Below are 20290 nucleotides of genomic sequence, written 5' to 3'. Positions count from 1 at the left end.
ATGAATGTTACATGTAACGTACACGTTATATTACCTGTTATATTCCGTTTTATTGTAGCAATGTAACAATTATATATCGGTGTTTGCTGGATTCATTACGGACTACAACGACCCTGGTTTCTTCAAAAGTGTTAAGACTTCCTAGATTTAACATCTTGTAAACTGGCCATTTCCTGGATGGTGTCAATTGAACAAACACTCGGAAAGAACACACCAAAAATATACAAATAGATCTTGTTATTTGAAGATGATTTTTCCTCAGCAAAAATATTAAAGCATCAATAATTTTTGAGTTATAAGCGTTTCAAAATTAAGAATTCGCTGTAAACTAAGCCTTGTGAAAATAAAATATTTAAAAATCCACATTCTCCAATAATTTTCAAATAGAGTTTTTTTTAATAAAATTTTAATTTAAGGTTTTCTTATAAAAATATATGATAGCAAAAATTGGAAACATTCAAAAAATGATGGCGTCCCTCGAGATTTTTGTTCAAGAAAAATCGTTTTCAAATAACAAGATCTACTACACTTGTATAATTTCGATGTGACATCTTATGTATAACACCCTGTATATATTTATTAAACTTGTTTTCTTATCCTTTTTTCATTGATCTTATCTCTTATTATATATCTTTGGTGTATTTACGACGCATCAAAAAAAATCGTATACCCTTATTATAAACTATTACAATAATTCGAAAATATTCTCTTCTACTTATTATTTTTATATGTAATTAAATATTTTTTAATGTGCAATTTCAATGTTTTATGTAACTTTAGCAAAAAGAAACTCATAAGACGAGAATATTTTCATTCAGTTGTATTGTTATACGATCAGATCTGTGGAAGGGTAGAGGGTAAAATGCATTGTATAGGAATAGGAAATATTCAACCGTTTCCAGACTTTTGGGACACTCTGTATATGTATATACGTACAGGATGTCCTAAACATATTTCAACTGTATATTTGTCATTTTGAACGAAATCCTAAGACTTAAAAGGTCTACAAAAGAAAGGAAACTCCTCAGGTAGTACAGTAATTCGTTTTAGAAACGTTTCATAACCAGCTCTCAGAAACGTTTATCAATTGGATAAAATTTCCACTCAAAAACGTTTAAGAAACCGTTTATTTTAAAGTTTGTTTTAAATCGCATATTGAGCAATAATTTTTGCAATGCTGTAAAATATTTTTTGCAACGTTAATATAACATTTATGAAATATTGCACAATATTTCTTATTTTTCATTTTCTTCATTTATTTGTCCAGTTTTTAAATAATCAATTTAATCTGTTGAGATTGTATCAAAATAATTAAAGTGATAAAAATGATTGATTGTAATAGTTACTTTTTGCATGCTTTATATTTTTATATAATTCTCTGACTAAAACTTAATAGCGAGATAGATAGCTCAGTTTGCGGCGCATAGCGGTAAATAAAGGAACTATGTGATTGCATTATAATATAGCAATAAAATTTTGCAATGTCTTCTATAAAATATTAACTTATAATATTTGCATAATATTGTTGCAATATTTCTAATGTAGCTCAATATTGAAATATTTATTTTATTGCAATATTTTAGCAATATTTCGTGCCGTGGGGATATAAGTTAAACGTGAAAAAAATGTTTCTTAAATTAAACGGTTAAAAAATTTAGGAAACATTTCTGAAACGTACACCTGCTACCTGGGTCGGAAAATGACAATCTGTCGAGTCTATTGCACTCATTCAGGTATGTGTATAAAAATAGATCGTTAGAATAAGACTCTAAAGGTTCTTTGCTCAACAAGGCAACAGAGGCAATAATAGGAACAGGGAATAAAAAGTTTCCAACAATTGGAAAAGAGAATAGATATTATTTTCTGATTTATTTGATGTATTTATTATATTTTATGTCTTAGTTTGTTTTATTTATTTTTAATTTTTTTCCATATTTCTATTGCTTATTGCTTGGCATTGTGTAAGGGCTTTTAACAAAAAATCGAAGAGTTTGATTTGGTCTGACAATTTGGCTCCAAAACATAACAGCAGTCAAAAGATCGCTTTTATATACAGGGTGTCCAAAAAATCGCCTACTCCGAAAATAAGTTAAAAAAATAAAAAAAAATTATAATTTAAAAAAATTAAAAATAAAAATTAAAAATTAAAAATTAAATAAAAATAACAAATAAAAATTAAAAAACAAAAGTTTTTAATTTTAGAAATAATTAAGAAAGAGAAATGCCAAGCGGATTCTAAATTACAATTTTTGAACATAAAAGTAGCTATAACTCGGAAACGGCTTATTTTCAGACCTAAAAATAAATTTATTAATAATAATAGTAATAATAATAATATTAATAATAATAATAATAATAGGAAATAATAATAATAATAATAATAATAATAATAATAATAATAATAATAATAAAGAATAAAGGTAGCCAAGAGTCGCGAATAGCATCGATTTTATTCCAAAGCAAATGCTATAAATTGTACTAACTAGTTCTTTTACACATGTATAAATACTGAATACAATACTCGTCTCTTCTATATTGCACGTGAAATTTAAACGAAATTGCAGAAGAGTTTTTGACACTTTGTTTCTTTCTCCGTCCCTTTCTCTATATCTTAACTCAAATGTATTTACAAAGAAAAGAGGAAATGCCATGCGATTTTTTACGAAAAGGTCTTTGGTTGAATATTCAATTCATGTTATCGGTTGTCAGCGCAAGGGTTGTAAGCACCGATCGCCGAATTCGATTCACTCCTAGATTCTCCCAATTTATCCAAGACAAGCGTGCTGTCAGATCTGGAACAATTATCGCAATATTTAATACCTTGAGAAATCATAATACATATTATGCAATTTTTATAAACTGACACGTTGCGAGATTCATGATATTAATTAATTTTATTTTATTTTATTAATTTAATTTTATATGTACATATTTAATTTTCTAAATAAATGCACGTTGTAACTCGTTTTCGATAAATTTGTACAAAAACTTACTTATAGAGGATTCAATCCTGAGTAACAAACGCTCGAAATTAGGCTGCGCTCTCTTATAATTCCTGAGATATTTTAAATTATAGATGTATAGCTAAAACTAATATCGAGAATTGTTGATAGTGCCTTAGAATGTTACACAAGTTTAAGAAATGAGTAGAACATATATTTTATTCGTCGTAAAAAATCATATATATTGTATATATATGTCCGGAAAATAAGTGTACTGAGCTCGGGAAAAAAAATTTATTGTACTAATATTCCTCAAATAGGTCCCTTGTGAATCGATACACTTGTCCCAGCGGCGTTCCCATTCCTGGAACGCTCTCGCGAAGGCATCATCGGGGACCTCTCGAAGACACGTCGTCACGGCCTCTTTGACGGCGTCCAAAGTCCCGTAACGCGTTCCTTTCAAACTGTTTCGTACTTACAACGACGATCATAAGATAGCCAATCGTAAAATATAAGTATTAGTCGAAAATATGGTCTTACGCGATTCGCGGATAAAAATACGTGGGGATAGCCCCAAAATATAAATAGAGAAGCAAACGCTTCTCCGACTCATTTCTCAACATTTCTCTGTAATTACTTCTCGGCGAAAATATACATAAACCTGCGCGTGTATCGACAACAACCTTTTGTACTCAGACGAGCGGTATACTTGGACGCCGCTATAATAAATCCTTTACTACAAGGAGCGGAACATAATAATTATTCAGTGTGGATATTCCACACGGGTTTATATATCCTTCGTTACATCCTGCAATCAGAGGAGTGGCCTCACGGCTGGAACATCATCTCGCAATATAAAAAACGTTGGGTAGAGAACGCGCCGGCTTACAACCGGCGCATCAGTTCTCAAATTATTATTAAACATTTTGGTCCTTCGAGCCGGATTAATTTCCGGAGGCGTCGGACGTCTCGGAGGAGACGAAACCGACTCAAGTCTGAGTGCGGATCCACGGCGAGGGTGTCGGCTACGTACCAGGACGACAGCCAGTTTGGAGGACAGTGACCGGGCCTGCCGAGCTGCACGCAGGGAGAGACGATATTCGTCGGAGCGGCACCTCGAGGGGCGGCGTGGCGCCAGGCAGAGAAGAGGACACGTAACTGGGTAAGCGGTACTTAAGCCTGCACCAATTGTATTTTTTGCGCTGCGTAAGTGACCTATTTATTTATTTATTTGCAAATACTTGATTCGCGTCGGTCATTATAAACTGTTTGTAAATCGAAAAAAGAAAAAAAATGCCGATCGACCGTAGCCCGGGTACAAGTAGCGCGAGTGCGTCGACGTTACATGTGACGGCATCAGAGATAGCGGCGCTGAAAGAAGGCGCGGAATAATAAAGGGTTCGTGCACGCGGATAGAAACGGTCCTTCGGGATGCTGTCGCGGGCCCCTCGGGAATAGTCATCTCTGTCTTGAGATGCAGGCGCCTGTTTTCTCCCTTCAATATCGCAGACAGTCGGCTCTCCGATGCTGTAAGGAATTTCAGAGCAGTAACGGCCCTTATGTGACTTGGTACGATAAATTCTATTAATTCAATGACTTACATGGCCCCGCGCGTCTCGGCCATGCCGCTCCATCCTCTTCTTTTGCTCCTCTCCGTGCCTTTTTTTCCTACAACATTCCTTCTCGGGACTCAACTCGATTTCCGTTAACAAATCAAAAATGGCGAGTCGACGACAGAGTCGCCGCTCGCCCGCAAAAACCAAAATCGGAGCGCTATCCGAACCCTCTCGGCCGGGCGCATCCGCCTTTGTGACGAGTGCAAAATGCCACGTCACAATATATATATGGTAATTGTATAAGCTTATATATTTATACAAATTTGGAGTGAAAAGTGGTCCAGTAAGTAAAGTCGATAAGCCTAAGGTCCCAGGTTCGAATCCAGTTCGAACCAAACATTTCACATGTCTGTCGGGAAAAGGTAAAGAAGGAGGATATGGAGAGATGAGGAAGAAGGGAGGCAGGTTCAGATGGAAGGAGAAGAAGAAGGAGGGAGAGGAAAGAGAAGGAACGGAAGGAGAAAATGATAGAGAGGTGGAAGGAAGAAGAGAGGGGAAAAAAGACAAGGATTTGGAAATGGAAAAGGAAGAAGGAGGAGGAAATTGTAATGTGTGAGTTGATTAAGTTGATTAAGATTGTAGAGGTTTGGGAACGCCCTTATCAGAAAAAAGCGCCGTATTGTATTGTATTGTAACGAGTTGGATAAGAGAAGTTGTAAAGATTCGAGAACGCTCCTATAAAAAAAGAGCACCATAATGTATTGTATTGTAATGAGTTAGATAAGAGATTGTAAAGGTTCGGGAATGCTCCGATTAGAAAAAAGCGACTTGTAAATCCCTAGGGAACACAATAAAAAATGTTATGTTATAATTATACAATATAAAATAAAAGCTCTATTCGATAAAATCAAATTACAAAAAGAGGGCAAATGTCGTAGCAAGAAAGTCGTGCTATAAAAATACGAGGGTGACTATTTATATTTCGGGAACTGGCAACACTGATGTCATGTGAGTCCATCTGACGGTTCCATCGTGAAGCTTGACATTTATTTATTTTATATTTAGTTGAAAGTTTTGTTTCGGCAAAAGATGGAACTGAATCGTGAACATTTTTGTGCGATGATTTTTTTACGACTTTTGACGTGGATTATTACAACAAGAGTGCATCAATCAACTTAATTTGACTTTTGGCGATGAAGCTCTATCAAAAACCACTGTGTATTGTTGGTATAGTAAATTCAATCGTGGTCGTAGTTCGCTGTCCGACAAATTTTGTGAAGGTCGTCCAAAATCGGTTATCTGTAGTGCCAACATCGATGCTGTGTAGGAAATGATTAAGCAAGATCGTCATGTAACCTATTGTGAGATTGAGGCATCCCTAAGCATTAGTTCCACCAGCATATATACGATTTTACATGAACACTTATCTGTGCGAAAGTTATGTTCGCGTTGGATCCCACATAATTTGATAATCGCTCAAAAAAGGCTCGTGTCGATTGGTGCAAAGAAATGCTTAAGAAATACAATCGCGGTGCTTCAAAAGACGTTTATAAAATCGTGACAGGTGACGAATCATGGATATATTCGTATGAGCCCGAAAGTAAGAAGCAGTCGACTATATGGGTGTTCCAAGATGAACCAAATCCAACAAAAGTTGTTCGCGCACAAAGCACTTCAAAGAAAATGGTGGCCTGTTTCTTCGGAAAAACTGGTCATATTGCAACAGTGCCTCTAGAGGATCGTAGAACAGTAAATTCTGAGTGGTACACAACTATCTGTTTGCCAGAAATCTTCGGGGAAATAAGGAAAACAAACAAGAGACGTCGGATTGTTCTTCATCATGACAATACGACGAGCTCTCACACATTGGTTCAAACAAGAGACTATTTGAGCACTCAAAACATTGAATTGATGGGTCATTCGCCGTACAGCCCTGATTTGGCACCCAATGATTTCTTTTGGCTCCCATCTGTGAAGAATAAACTGTGTGGTCAACGATTTTCATTGCCCGAAAAAGCTATTGAAGCGTTCAAAAATCATGTTTTGGAGATACCTCATTTGGAATGGAATAAATGCTTTGAAAATTGGTTTAAGCGTATGCAAAAGTGTATCAATCATCGTGGCGAGTACTTTGAGAAACAATATATTCGCAGCTTAACTATTTGTTTTTGTTCCTATTCCCGAAATATAAATAGTAATCCTCGTAATTGACTAATATGTCAAGTAAAATAAGAAATAAAACGTTTCGGTTTATTTTAAACCATCTTCAGTTAAAATAGAGTTACAAATTATAATCATTTAAATATTAAGGCGCAGTGAAATAACAAATACAAAACGCACGCATTATACGATAAGTGTCGCATTGGAATTGGCCAAGATATTAAGTCTTAGGAACAAAAAACTGTAATAATACAAAATAATAATTACTTGTAAACGATTCTACTCGACATTATATGAAGATATGACTTTTTTTTAAAGAATAATTATTATCATATTAAAAACAGAAAAAAATCTATACTAGATTATAATAAGCTTACATTAGGGGGTGAAATGGTAGATCAGTAGGTTAAGTCGTAAGACAGTATGCCTAAGGTCCCAGGTTTGAATCCAATTCGGGCCATTCACCCTACATGCCTGCATGGTTCAACTGGAAGGAGAAAGAGAAAAAATGGATTAGGAAGGAGAGGAATTGGAGACAAGGAGTAAAGAAATGGAAGAAGGAGGAAAGGGGAGAGTAGGTGCGAATGGAATAAAAGGGATCATAGAGGTTTGGGAACGCTCCTAACAGAATAAAGCGCCACATATGTAACATATTGTAACATACTGTAACAGGAGAAGGAGGATGTAAGGGGTTTGGCGGTCCCCTTGAAAACGCCCCGGCAACCTACAGGGAGTCCGGAATAAACTTGAATTGAATAAGCTTACATTATACAGTGTTATAAAATTTAAAAAATATATAAATATAAATGTAAAACGGTATTATAAAATTAAAATTAATACTGATTGAAAAACGGTGTTATAAATTAAATAACATGTTTAAAAAATTGGCAAGTAACAAACATATACTCACAGATATAGCTCATAACGAATACGCACATTGACAGCTGCATGAGAAACTTATATAATATAGGTAGAGACCGGAAGAGAGCATGTTATGTATGATAGTAATATCAGAGACCCACTGAGAAATGTTAGGATGTCAAACTTTTAGTTAAAAGAGGGCCTAAAAAGAATAAAACGTAAGAGGGTGGGGGAACTGAGACAAGTTAGTGGGGAGGAAGCGAGTACAGGATTGGCAAATAATCTTCAGATAGCGACTCACAAGGGAAGTTCGGCAAGTGTAAAATTCAAAAAAATCTGAAACTTTGTATAAGTTTAGAGTAGATGAACCTAATCACGAAACAATTTTTTTTAGCTGCTGATATTCGGTTTTAGGGGTGCAGCATCCCCTTAAATAAAATCGGTGTTTACGTTTTCAAGCGAATATCGCCGAAATAATGAGAAATATAAAAAAATGTTTCCAGCAAAAGTTTTATGGTTTCGAAAGCTCTTTATAATGGCATGATCATATTTTGCAAAAATGTTTAATTTTTCAAAATACCCCCACCACGTATCTTTTTTTTTTCATATTTAAATTTTTCTTGCAACTAAAATTAAAGTTTATTTCACGCCAAATTCAACCATATATAATAAAATTGCGATCCGTAAACGTGTTTTTGAGAAATAAACTACGTACAGCTTGAGGTTCCGATGGATCATCAAAATCAAGTCCCCAATCATATTCAATCGTAATATCGTCTTTTAGAGAATCCCTTATTAAATTTGAAATTGCATCGTGGAGTTCTACTTCACGATGATTAACAGGAGTGACAGCGAGATTTGCAATGTGAAACGTTGTAATTAACAAATTTATAACGTTCGCCGTATTTATGGCCAACATTTTGACATAAATGCTTGAATAAATGTTATATGAAACTTTCCCACAGAAAGTATCACACGTACAATATATTAAATAACATGAATGAAATGCAGAAGCGGATGGCTTTTATACTAATTGTATAAGGAAAACGAACATTAAAGATAGCCTTCCCATAACCTTCCCTTTTATTGCATCACATCAATCTCGATAATCCTTCAACCTTTCAACTATTCAAAGTTGATACCGTTCTCATAAATATAATGACGTACATAACAGGAAATATTACATATACGTTAGTGCATCCGTGTTTATTTCATTCTAGACGATAATCTTTAATTTTTTTTACCAAAGGTCTAAATCAGAAATTACTTTATCGATAACTTTGATTTTTCTCTTACGATATATTTTGACTACTATATTATTTATAAAATGTGTAATATACAAAAATCAGTTACGTGATTAGATTTATTACGAACATTTGTTTCATCGTTATCTTGTATTGCGAAAAATTACAGAGAGAAGGGGAGAAAGAGAAGTCGTAGCCAAAATTAGCGGGCCGATAAAATTGACAGCATACCCTGTAAGGATGTTTTCAGTTTATTTCTCAAAAACACGTTTACGGATCGCAACTTTATTATATATGGTTGAATTTGGCGTGAAATAAACTTTAATTTTAGTTGCAAGAAAAATTTAAATATGAAAAAAAAAGATACGTGGTGGGGGTATTTTGAAAAATTAAACATTTTTGCAAAATATGATCATGCCATTATAAAGAGCTTTCGAAACCATAAAACTTTTGCTGGAAACATTTTTTTATATTTCTCATTATTTCGGCGATATTCGCTTGAAAACGTAAACACCGATTTTATTTAAGGGGATGCTGCACCCCTAAAACCGAATATCAGCAGCTAAAAAAAATTGTTTCGTGATTAGGTTCATCTACTCTAAACTTATACAAAGTTTCAGATTTTTTTGAATTTTACACTTGCCGAACTTCCCTTGTCAGTGTCATTTTGTTTATTCAAACCCCTAAATTGTCTTTTAATATGTACCATTTCCGATATGATTTTTTCCCAAAGTTTCGGTTCTTCATCCAATATTTCCACATTGTTCCAATCGAAATCACGATATATCATAGTATTCTATTTTATGGGTGGAAATGACCGAAGGGGATGAAATGTTGTTAATATCAGAACGATGTTCTTTGATTCTGGTTATCAGTCTCCTTTTTGTCTGTCCAACACGCTTCGCAATCCGAACACTTTATCTTATATACTACATTACTACGAGACGAGTTGTTTAGTTTATCGTTACCTGATTTGATAAATTTATTTAAAGAGTTAAAATAAGAGAAAGAAATATTAAAATTAAATTTTTTTAGTAAGCCCACGAAACTTCTCTGATATATTTCTGACATAGGGTATTGTAAAAAAGTTATTATTAATTTTGCTAGTGGAACGGTCAGTATTATTACATTTATGGATTAATTTTTTTATCCTTTCGTTGATTGTAGTAAAAATTAAAGGTAGCGATAATCATTCTCAAGAAGGAAACTAATAATCAAAACCAGATTTTTTTCGTAAAAACATGGGTCCGAAATTCTAAGAACTCTATCTATTAAGCCAAAAATCACACCTTGTTTATGAGAGATGGGATGGTGAGAGTGAAAATTAAGGAACCTCCCAGAAAAGAGTTTATAAAACCAGTCAAAAACCAACAAACCCCTGTTAACAGAAATGGCGATATCTAAAAAACTGATGTGGTCACCACCAATCTCTATCGTAAACTATAGTCTATTATGAATTTTTTTAACATGTTTTTTAATTTATAACACCGTTTTTCAATCAGTATTAATTTTAATTTTATAATACCGTTTTACATTTATATTTATATATGTTTTTAAATTTTATAACACTGTATAATGTAGGCTTATTGTAATCTAGTAGAATTTTCTCTGTTTTTAATATGATAATAATTATTCTTTAAAAAAAGTCATATCTTCATATGATGTCGAGTAGAATTGTTTACAAGTAATTATTATTTTGTATTACAGTTTTTTGTTCCTAAGACTTAATATCTTGGCCAATTCCAATGCGACACTTATCGTATAATGCGTGCGTTTTGTATTTGTTATTTCACTGCGCCTCAATATTTAAATGATTATAATTTGTAACTCTATTTTAACTGAAGATGGTTTAAAATAAACCGAAACGTTTTATTTTTTATTTCACTTGACATATTAGTCAATTATTTTTATAGCACGACTTTCTTGCTACGGCTCTTTGCCCTCTTTTTGTAATTTGATAATTATACAAATTCGAAGTTGTGAATAAACTTTTAAATTACATAAGTCTTGAATTTTCAAATTATTATTTTATAACGTTTTCAAAGAGATGAGCTTTTTCTTACCGTCCAATTTCCTCTGCCATTGATTAAGAAATTTTCCGGAATTTGTCCACGATTTCTTCTATATCGACCAGGAAAACGTTCTAACGATAATTCATGAAACAAGTCGCTAATAACAATTACGTGTTCCAGACGATCCATATTATACAAATTATTAGAAGGATTCAATTGTGGCGGATCACGTACAATGAGGGATCCATACTGTCCATCTATCATATGCACCGATATATGTGAATGATAGAAATGTGTACCTGAATTGTTTGCTATAAATTGGTACCTGTGGAAAAAATTCAGAAATAATGTTAAAGAAAATTTAAAAAAACTTAAGAAAGAGATAAAAAATAGCTTTAAAACTTTCACATATTGACTATTATAATTCATCAAAATTTTTGCATTAGAAAAATTTTTGTTTTATTAATTAATCACTCTTGATATCTTATTATATGTGTTGAATACTAGTGTAAGGAATAACCATACTTTAAGATGACGGTAGTTGTCAGCGTGCATGGCAATTACATGGAACATAGGCGCATGCGTTCTGCGATATCGCAGGTGATTGGCTTTTGCCTTCAGAGAATGTAGAAAGGGCAAACGCGAGTCGGTCAGATGAGTAAATCTTGTTAAGATAAGGGAATAAAGATATTGTTTAACCGGGTCTTGGTGTTTTGCATCTACCTAATCCACGTTACTACATTCTATACGTTTGCCTTTTTTCAACGTTTTCTCTGAACCTCCTCTACGAAAAGACCATTCTACAACCTCAGAAGTGGGATGGAGGCTTTCCTCAGACGTAAAAGTGGATGTTTCTTAAAAAATTTTTTTTCTTCGGGTTGGCTTCAGTCTTTGTTTGTGCGTTACGTCGGTCGTTGTTCTTGCGTCGGTTGATGTAGCCTATTTTGCGTGTTAACGGGAAGTAATACATCCGGCGTCGGTGATTGTTTCTATCGTCGCATATGATTGTTTTGCCATTGACTTATAGGTTTTATGGCCGTTCTCAATTGAAACGTGACCGGTCCTTTGGCTTCGTCATCTTGTACACAGGAAAATTATATTTAAAGAAGAAGCGGCCATATTGGGATGCGCAGTGCTATTTCCGAGATCTCAGAGTGAGCGCAGAAGAAAGGAAGAAGAAAAAAGCCTGCGTGAGCGAGTGGGCGACACATCTAATTTGTCTACGGTATCAATCACGTTGAACTCATACGCAGTCTTTAACGCATTAAACTCGTTCGTGATGTCGTCCGTGTTGGACTCGTTTGTGATGTGCAAAGATAATTGCTTGGACCTTGCCTGCGACGTTAACTAAGTTAAACTTGTCTGGGGTGCAGCAATAACCGCGTTAGATTTGTTCGCGGCGTGTAGTGTTAACCACGCTAAATCCGTTCGTGACGTTATCCATATTGGATCTGTTGCAGTTACTATATAATATTAATAGACTTTCTATAAAGTATATAGCGCTGTAAAATAACGGACATTGTCTTGTGAGTCGTTCCCAATCTTGAAAATTTTGGGCGCGCGTTGCGATTGTCAGTCATTTTGGATTGTGGTGGTAGTGTGCGGGAGAACTTGTGTCGTGTTTCTCTTTTGGCACTGCGGTTATTGAAACATTATGTCAATTTCCGGTACATCGATCGAGCGCATAAGAGAGCAACTTAAAAAGTTATTGCTTTCCTTTCTAAGAAAAGAAGCGAAAAAATATGATATCTAGTTGTCTATAGAGGATTATCATCAATGGGTCGATGCAATAGTTGGATCACTTATTAAGGAATGAGCCTCTCAGACAGAATGCAACCTAAGTGGCAGGGTTCACTGACGAAGCCCATTCACCTGAAGCTGCAGCAGTAGTAGTAATTTACAAGATGATTCTGCTTTTGTTATTTTTCTTTTTGACTCAGGACTACAAACACTTTGTGGACAAAGCTCAATCACAATCAAACTCGCTAATAATGGAACAGCTTTTTATGCAAAGAGAGCAAATGGCTCAGCAGCAGAGAATATTACTGCAGATGTCATACCAACAGATATTAATTCAACAATTCTTCACTGCCATGCACATTAATCAAGGAATCCCACAAAACCAGTCATATCTCAGCAATAATATGGGATTATCTTTTAATCAAGATCCAGAGCCTCAGTCAATTAATAGAATTCCAGATATCTCTTCAGCGACTACAGGTCAAGCTGTGAAATTCTTATCATCGCAGATCTTCACTTTTAGAGATGAGACAGATGATGAAGACATTGAAAATTGTATAGAGAAAATAAAAAATGTTGCGGAAGTTCACAACCTGTCTCCGGTAGTGATGTTGGCAACCTATCCACATCCAAATTAACTAAGATTGCACGGCGTTGGCTAGATTTAGCCACAGTAGAAGTCAATCGCTTCTGGTTTTCTTTCAAGTCAGCCATCATCAATCACTGCAAAAAGGAAGTCCTTTTCCATGTCGTTATGCAGAAGATTAAAGTACGCAGATGGAGTTGTGTCTCAGAAGCTTTCAGAGATTATATAATGGACAAATTGGCACTGTTGCAGTGTCTTAAGCTAGAAGATCAGAATAAAATCAAACTACTAATTAATGACATTAATAATCTCTCCGTCAAATGTGCTGCAGCTCCTCTGCGAGTGAGTTCATTTAACCAGTTTATAAGTGAAGTACATTTTATTGCTTAATCTTGGCAATGTGTTCAAAAAGTTAGTATACAAACTCTAAAGACAAAACCAAATACATAACTGTTAAAAGTGTCAAACTAACAATAAGTGCTTTATTTTCCAATACAAGAGAGTTTACAGTGCAGTGGCTCAAAAACTCAGGCATTACATTTATTGTCACGAGTAGTAATACTAGGGGAGTTCTAACCCAGGGGCAATGAGGGGGGGTGAGGGGCGGGGGGAATCGGGGGCGAGGGGGTGACGTCACGCGGGGGAGGGGGTCTTATCAGTAGATAAGCTTATCTTTTGTTTATAAACATATCAGATTACCTGATAAGGGGATCATGTTATCTGATATGTTTATAAACAAGATAAGATAAGGGGATCATGTTACCTGATATGTTTATAAACAAGATAAGATAAGGGGATCATGTTACCTGATATGTTCATAAACAAGATAAGATAAGATAAGCGGCGTCTTTGAGCGGTATCGAAGTTTTCGCAGAAAATCCAAGATAAGCGGCGTCTTTGAGCGGTATCTAAGTTTTCGCAGAAAATCCAAGATAAGCGGCGTCTTTGAGCGGTATCTAAATTTTTAGAAACAAGATAATATAAGCGGCGTCTTTGAGCGATATCTAAGTTTTCATAAACAAGATAAGATAAGATAAAAATTCTACGAATGGCTGCCGCCGTTTCTTAATCCAGGCTGAGCGCCGACAATTGGATATCTAAGTTTTCTCTGAAAATCCAAGATAAGATATCTATTACAGCGATATCTATTACAGCGATATCTAAATTTTCTCCAAAAATCCAAGATAAGATAAGATAATTCTGCGAATTATTAATTTAAAAAATGTTTCCTTTCTTCTTTCCTTAGATATCCTTATAGAAAAAATATGTATAAAGAATAATGTATAAAATTATGTAAAAACTAATGTAAAAAATATGAATAAAAAAGTAATGAATAAAATATTAACAATTTAAAAAAATGTTTCCCTCCTTCACATCTCTCTCTCGCCGCAGGCCCGAGCCGCCACATCCAGGCTTGGATCTCTCTCGCAGCATCTCTCGTTCACCGTCGCATCTCTCGCCGCAACATCTCTCTCTCGCCGCAGGCCCGAGCCGCCACATCCAGGCTTGGATCTCTCTCGCCGCTACCTCGAGCCGCCACATCCAGGCTTGGATCTCTCTCGCCGCAGGCCCGAGCCGCCAAATCTCTCACTCTTAAATGTGTGCGTCTTCTCTCTTACTATCACGCTGCATCAAATGCGTGCTGAATCCAGGCTTGGATCTCTCTCTCACTCACTCTCGAAGGCGTACGCCTCGTAAGATAAAATTATCGATTTTCTCTCGCTGTCGCTGCATGGATGGTCTTATCTCGTATGATAAAAATATCGATTTTTTTCTCGCTGAATGCAATGTCCTTGACACAATAATTATATCTCGCAAAGTATGTAACGGGTGGAGCGCAAATAAAGTACACCATGATATATACATATAAGTATTTATTCATCTTATATTTAATACATAATTATATATAGTTTTATTACATATTAAAAACTAAAGCCACCAGCTCGCAATCGACAAGTTGGTGCATGTTGAAGGCATTGCTAGCGCGTATCGCATTCGACAATTCTCTCGCATTCGTTACAGTGGATGCAATATTGGAGAATTGAGTATATTTGATATCAACCGTTGTGACGAGCCTCGTCAAACGATCGAACATTATTTCAATACATGAATCGAGCTCGAACATACGATGTAACGTCGATTCGACCTTCATCATGCGCACGTCCGCTGATTCGAGACTTATGAGCTTGGTGCCGTTTATCTTGTGAAATCGCACTGTTAGCGGCCCGACACTTATGCAATTATACACATCGTTGTTGGAGGAGGAGTCATTGTTCAGGTAATTGTGAATAGCGTGGCGTTGCTCGTAGAGTCCTTTCCACGTTTCAAGAGATAGTAATAGCTGTTTTCCCCGATGATCTCCTATGGCGATCTCCACATAACTCGGCGGATCCACTCTGATGCCGATTTCGAGGAATTTGAATTCCGTTGCCGTCAATGCGTATCGTCTTCCAAGTATGCGAACCGCACGAGGCTCCAGCGAAACGCCGTAAAAATTAGATAAAAAAGATAAAATAAAATTAAAAAATATAAAATATATAAAAGATACAAAAAAGTTATACTTACTCGTCGCATTTCTTCTCGCACGTTTCTTCATGTCTCGGCATGTAGTAATTCATGCTGCTGCTGCTTCTTTGAACCGAGGGTATTAAAAAGTGAACCGTCAGTTAGAACAGTCGACGAAAGACTGATTGTATAATAAGGTACTAATAATCGAGTAACGGTCATTTTTAAAATATTAGGAGAGGGGGATTCTTAGAAATATATCTGGAGGGAAAGACAAATTATTAAAAGTAGTGGGGGTAAAAGAAATTCTTAAAAATACGATTGCGTGAGAAATTTTTAAAAGTAGTGGGGGTAAAAGGAATTCTTAGAAATATCTGGTTAGGAAAAATAACAAAGAGAATAGTATGTAAATAATATGTTTATTCAAAAAACGGATGATCGTCGCGATTAGCCGACCACCAATTGAATAATTTAAATACATTTTGTAACGCGCAATTTTTTACATGTTTATTACATCGTAGAGTATATGTGGGATCTAATTTATTTAATGCAGGCACATCTTCATATATGGCATCCAAGGTCTCAATCATGAAACCGCTGCACACATCGTCCACTATTTCGGCAAGCCACTCTCGCTTTTCGAGTCCTTTTACATACACGAGAGAGGACTCTTCTTCTTCCTCCTCGTCTTGTTCATTTATGCCATTGATAGCTGCCGTGATCAAGCGCTGAGCCATGCAGTATGGAACATTTCCATCCTCCCATTGCAAGCTGTGATGATGCTGAGTTATCCATGAGGCCTGGCGCCTTTCCGACTTTATAAGCACGCTCCACGGCACAGGGCATGCGAAGAAATAGTGCGACATGATATATCCTCTTCTCAGGATTGCCGCTTTCTTCACGATAAATCGCTTGTTTAGGATAAATCCTTGCAGGTCGACAAACGTTGGTGCGGACATGATCTCTTCGATGTGAGTCAGTCGAGAGGTATTACTTCACTAACATCAGACATCTCGCATCATCATGATTATGTATCCTCCTCCTCCCCTCTCTCACGCGCGTAGTTGTGTAAACAATTTTAGGTGATTTTGCGCACAACGTTGGTCAACGGGTTGTACTGGATCACGCGATCGTGCATGATGAGACAATATGCTGTGGTATTATTAGGCACGTTTTCCTTACACTCAAATTCCAATCTCACATCCACCGTTGCGCTCTTGACCGATTCGTTTTGTCGAGAACAATCAATAATCACAAACGGACCGTAACGTAGAAATAACGAGACGGTGAGGCTCGGCTCGAGATACTCGTATCCGTAATAATTTTTGCAGAAACGCGCATACGTGTCATACAGAATCGACCATCTGTTTCTATCGAAATCCAGATTCATATCGTCGTACGGATAACATTCCGAGTTCAGATAGAGTTTCACGTTGGTTAATTTACAGTTGTCGAATCGACTCGTATCCTCGGACATGACGTTTTTCCGCCCTGTCTGCAGGACAAAAATTACATATCGCGGCTTCTCCAGTTGAGTCGCGGTCTTAATGGCCCACGAATGCTTGGTCGTACGCTGCAATAGCGGAAATTCGTATAGATCCCACGAGCGGAAACCCATGCTGAGGTAACGTCCGCTTTCCAGAGCGCGCAGCATCGACAGCTTCTTAATCTCGCTCAACAACACGTGTGGCATTCGCCATTGTATCTTGAATATGTTGATCGCAGGCTCCAGTGCAGAATTTCCATACAGACAATTATTGTCGTTGCGCGCTCGTATTAGGATCAACTCATGACGCGCATTAATAACCACGCGTTTGTAATCCTCGCAAAATCCCAGCAACATGTGCAGCGGTACGCAAAAATTAAAGTATCCATTCACAGTAGTCGGGCTATCCCAGCCTGCATTTCGCATAATCACGCTTCTATCGGATGACATTGTCACATAGTTTTTCAGCAGACTTGTTATTCCCACATTCCTGTTGCGATCAATCTCCACGCCATCGAGCTCGTAGCGAATTTCGTCAAACATGAATGCGACGCAATTATTTCCCAGCATCACATTGGATCCCTCAACTGGATGAGTTATCCGCAGTTCACCCTCAATGTAGAGGAAACTCTCATACGGCAACGTATATAAATCCTGTTGTTGTATGGGTATTCTTATCTCGTCGCTGTATCCAAATGTTGTGTTGGCAAACGGGTTGTATGTGTGAGTCTCAATCTTGACAATGCGATCGTCAAAGACTGGCTCTTCCTCGATGTTGAGAATCTCAGTCAATGTTCAGATGGCGCGCACCGCAAATCCCAAAGATTGTAAAAACGCAACGTTTGACGAGGTGAGTCTCTTCTTCGCGGTTGATTTGATATTAGCGAATGATGTTGCTGCTGGCCTGATTGTGTTCTTCGTGTCTTTATTCAACACGAGTATCTCGTCGCACGAGGGTGGCCCGCCGTCGTACGTGCAATCTAACTGTTATCTCTTCACCTCGAAAATCAAGCAATCGTCTCTCCTGGTCAGCAACGCGTAGCACTAAATCAGTAATGCTCCGTACGAAGACCGGCAGGTAAATGATCTGCGCCGGCGTTTCCGATATCTTATATCCTGGTGGTACCCTCGGTGAAAATTCGTGTATCGTGTGAACGAGTTTATCGTTGCTGTATGCACCCGCGGTCACGTTACACTCTATGCGGATAATGTTCACGTTGATAATATTAATCGCCACGTTCGATTGGTGCCATTTTCGCGGTTGCAGTATACGATTCGAGAATCCCAGCAGCGATCCAATGTTGTTGGGCATGCTAAAGTTTACTCTGTAGGCACACTTGATCTCGCTTCTCATCGTATTGTAATTAGCGCGGAGCACGATTGGGTAATCTTCATCGTCGACACCTTTATCACTAACAGCATTATGTTTTCGGGAAAGTGCGCGTTTCAAAAATTCATGTATCGCTTGCAGCTCGTACGATCCCTCGGAAATCGTAATTTCCGCATCGTCTTTGCCGTAGTAAAATTTATTATTCGAGGAATTCACATTCGATATAGTGTGATAAGTTTCAAAATCCGTCAGACCGAGCTCGTAGTCCGCGTCGCTCAAATCTATGGGTGGAAAGTAGGTCGCCGCGAGGACGCTACTCTTCCCAGTCAATGTTAGTGTTAGCGACATGTTGACAAAACTGAGTTAAATAGCGCAATGTCAGTCTTTAAATTCGCTGCAAGTTGAACTAAAATTCAATCTCTCGGAGAAACTGCAAGCACAATTGTCCACAGATACTCTGATCATACGTTTGATAAGAGGTGTAATTGTATTCCAATTTCGGCACGTTTAAATATCGCACCAATTCCTCGGGTGGTCGAAGATTGCCAAAACTGTCGAAATAGATTGCGCGATTTCCCCTTTTTGCATACGCCACCCAATGAGTGCCAGGACCGTCTGTGCTGTCCAGATTGACGATACCGCTCTCATTTTCTCGCGCGCCATTTATCGGTAAATTATTGCGCATAAATACGCCTTTAAAATATGGAATGTGCATACGTTTTGCAAGTTGTAGCAATTGCACATTTGTAGTTACACCTTGCGGCATTTTTAACGTTTTTTTGACGTTTTTTTTTTCCTCGCTCCTCGTCCATATTTGTAAGGGGCGAGATACAGTCCGCGGCCTTCCATGGCGCGATTGTGGCGTAGTATCTCTTGCAACTGACGTTGCGCGGCTTTATTGTCGTACCGCTTTTGCTACGCCAGCCACTCCGCCGACCAGGGATCCGAGCGCGCCCAGCATTGGTAAAATCGGTAAAAATCCGCCTCGTTTCGCTGCCGAAAGTATCCTCCTCTTCGTCTTCCTCTTTTTCGTTTTCAAGCCCATGCCGAGCTTCGTCTTGGCTTTCATCGCTGCCCAGACAACTGCGGCCGCGGCTCTCTCACCGAGACTCGAGTCTTTCGCGACGATGCGAGTTTTCGCTTTCTCGGCGAGTACCTCATCCGCCGCGTGTCTCTCGGTGAGTTCGCTGCTCCGAGAGTACGCTATATCGTGTTCACGACACGCCGCGTCCAATGGGTTGACACCTTGATCACCTCTAGCCAATCGCTGTTCCAAATGAGTTCCCGGGCCGCAAAATTGATAGCCGGGGATATGAAGCTCGACCGGAAGTGCGTTTATCGCACGATTTAATACACCTGTGCCTATTTTCGTTGACATCCGCTGCAATCTCTAGACGATACTGAGCAAAGCGCGAGTCCGCGCAGCTATAAATAGACGGACGTTGGAGGTCAAATCGGGAGTGAGAAAATGCAATTCGTGCGACAACCTCTGACGATACGAGTGATGAATTACGACGACAGAGTACGCTGCAGCGTGAACGAAGGTGTGCGCAAACACGGTACGATGCTACCGACAACTATACGCGCGATCGTTTGCGGCCCCTCAAATTGTGGTAAAACCAACGTGTTGATAAGCCTGCTGGAAAGTCCGCACGGTGTGCGTTTCGAGAACGTGTACATGTACTCGAAATCGCTGCAACAGCCGAAATATCGCTATTTGAAAGATTTATTGACGCCGATTGACGAATCTTTCAAATAGCGATATTTCGGCTGTTGCAGCGATTTCGAGTACATGTACACGTTCTCGAAACGCACACCGTGCGGACTTTCCAGCAGGCTTATCAACACGTTGGTTTTACCACAATTTG

At 37.6% G+C, this 20290-nt stretch overlaps 2 protein-coding genes and 1 long non-coding RNA gene across 3 annotated transcripts; all 3 read right to left on the bottom strand.

Moving 5' to 3' along the window:
- Positions 1–2431: 2431 nt before the first annotated feature.
- LOC114934877 (uncharacterized) lies at positions 2432–3243 on the bottom strand. The gene is made up of 2 exons (XR_014924676.1): positions 2994–3243; positions 2432–2792 (listed from the first exon to the last, which is right to left on the bottom strand). It is a non-coding gene; the product is annotated as an uncharacterized LOC114934877 (long non-coding RNA).
- Positions 3244–15016: 11773 nt separating this feature from the next.
- On the bottom strand, positions 15017–16565 carry LOC146723244 (uncharacterized). The gene is made up of 2 exons (XM_085482719.1): positions 16164–16565; positions 15017–15595 (listed from the first exon to the last, which is right to left on the bottom strand). The coding sequence occupies exons 1-2, from the start codon at positions 16563–16565 to the stop codon at positions 15017–15019; spliced, it is 981 nt and encodes a 326-aa protein (XP_085338845.1).
- Positions 16566–16684: 119 nt separating this feature from the next.
- LOC146723243 (uncharacterized) lies at positions 16685–19491 on the bottom strand. The gene is made up of 3 exons (XM_085482718.1): positions 19330–19491; positions 17414–17875; positions 16685–17101 (listed from the first exon to the last, which is right to left on the bottom strand). The coding sequence occupies exons 1-3, from the start codon at positions 19489–19491 to the stop codon at positions 16685–16687; spliced, it is 1041 nt and encodes a 346-aa protein (XP_085338844.1).
- Positions 19492–20290: the final 799 nt, after the last annotated feature.

The sequence above is a fragment of the Nylanderia fulva genome, unplaced genomic scaffold, assembly GCF_048542155.1.
Source record: "Nylanderia fulva isolate GAGA-0341 unplaced genomic scaffold, ASM4854215v1 Scaffold214, whole genome shotgun sequence".
Classification (NCBI taxonomy): domain Eukaryota; kingdom Metazoa; phylum Arthropoda; class Insecta; order Hymenoptera; family Formicidae; genus Nylanderia; species Nylanderia fulva.
This window is presented reverse-complemented; position numbering and strand designations above follow the sequence as displayed.

Coding starts and splice junctions, on each gene's coding strand:
- LOC146723244 (XM_085482719.1), bottom strand. CDS start 16,565: ATGTCCGCACCAACGTTTGTCGACCTGCAAGGATTTATCCTAAACAAG. Junction 15,596..16,163: donor TGGATGCCATATATGAAGAT/GTGCCTGCATTA, acceptor TTTTTATCTAAT/TTTTACGGCGTTTCGCTGGA.
- LOC146723243 (XM_085482718.1), bottom strand. CDS start 19,491: ATGAAAGCCAAGACGAAGCTCGGCATGGGCTTGAAAACGAAAAAGAGG. Junction 17,876..19,329: donor TGGCTGGCGTAGCAAAAGCG/GTACGACAATAA, acceptor ACATTGACTGAG/ATTCTCAACATCGAGGAAGA. Junction 17,102..17,413: donor GCGAGGATTACAAACGCGTG/GTTATTAATGCG, acceptor TTTGTCCTGCAG/ACAGGGCGGAAAAACGTCAT.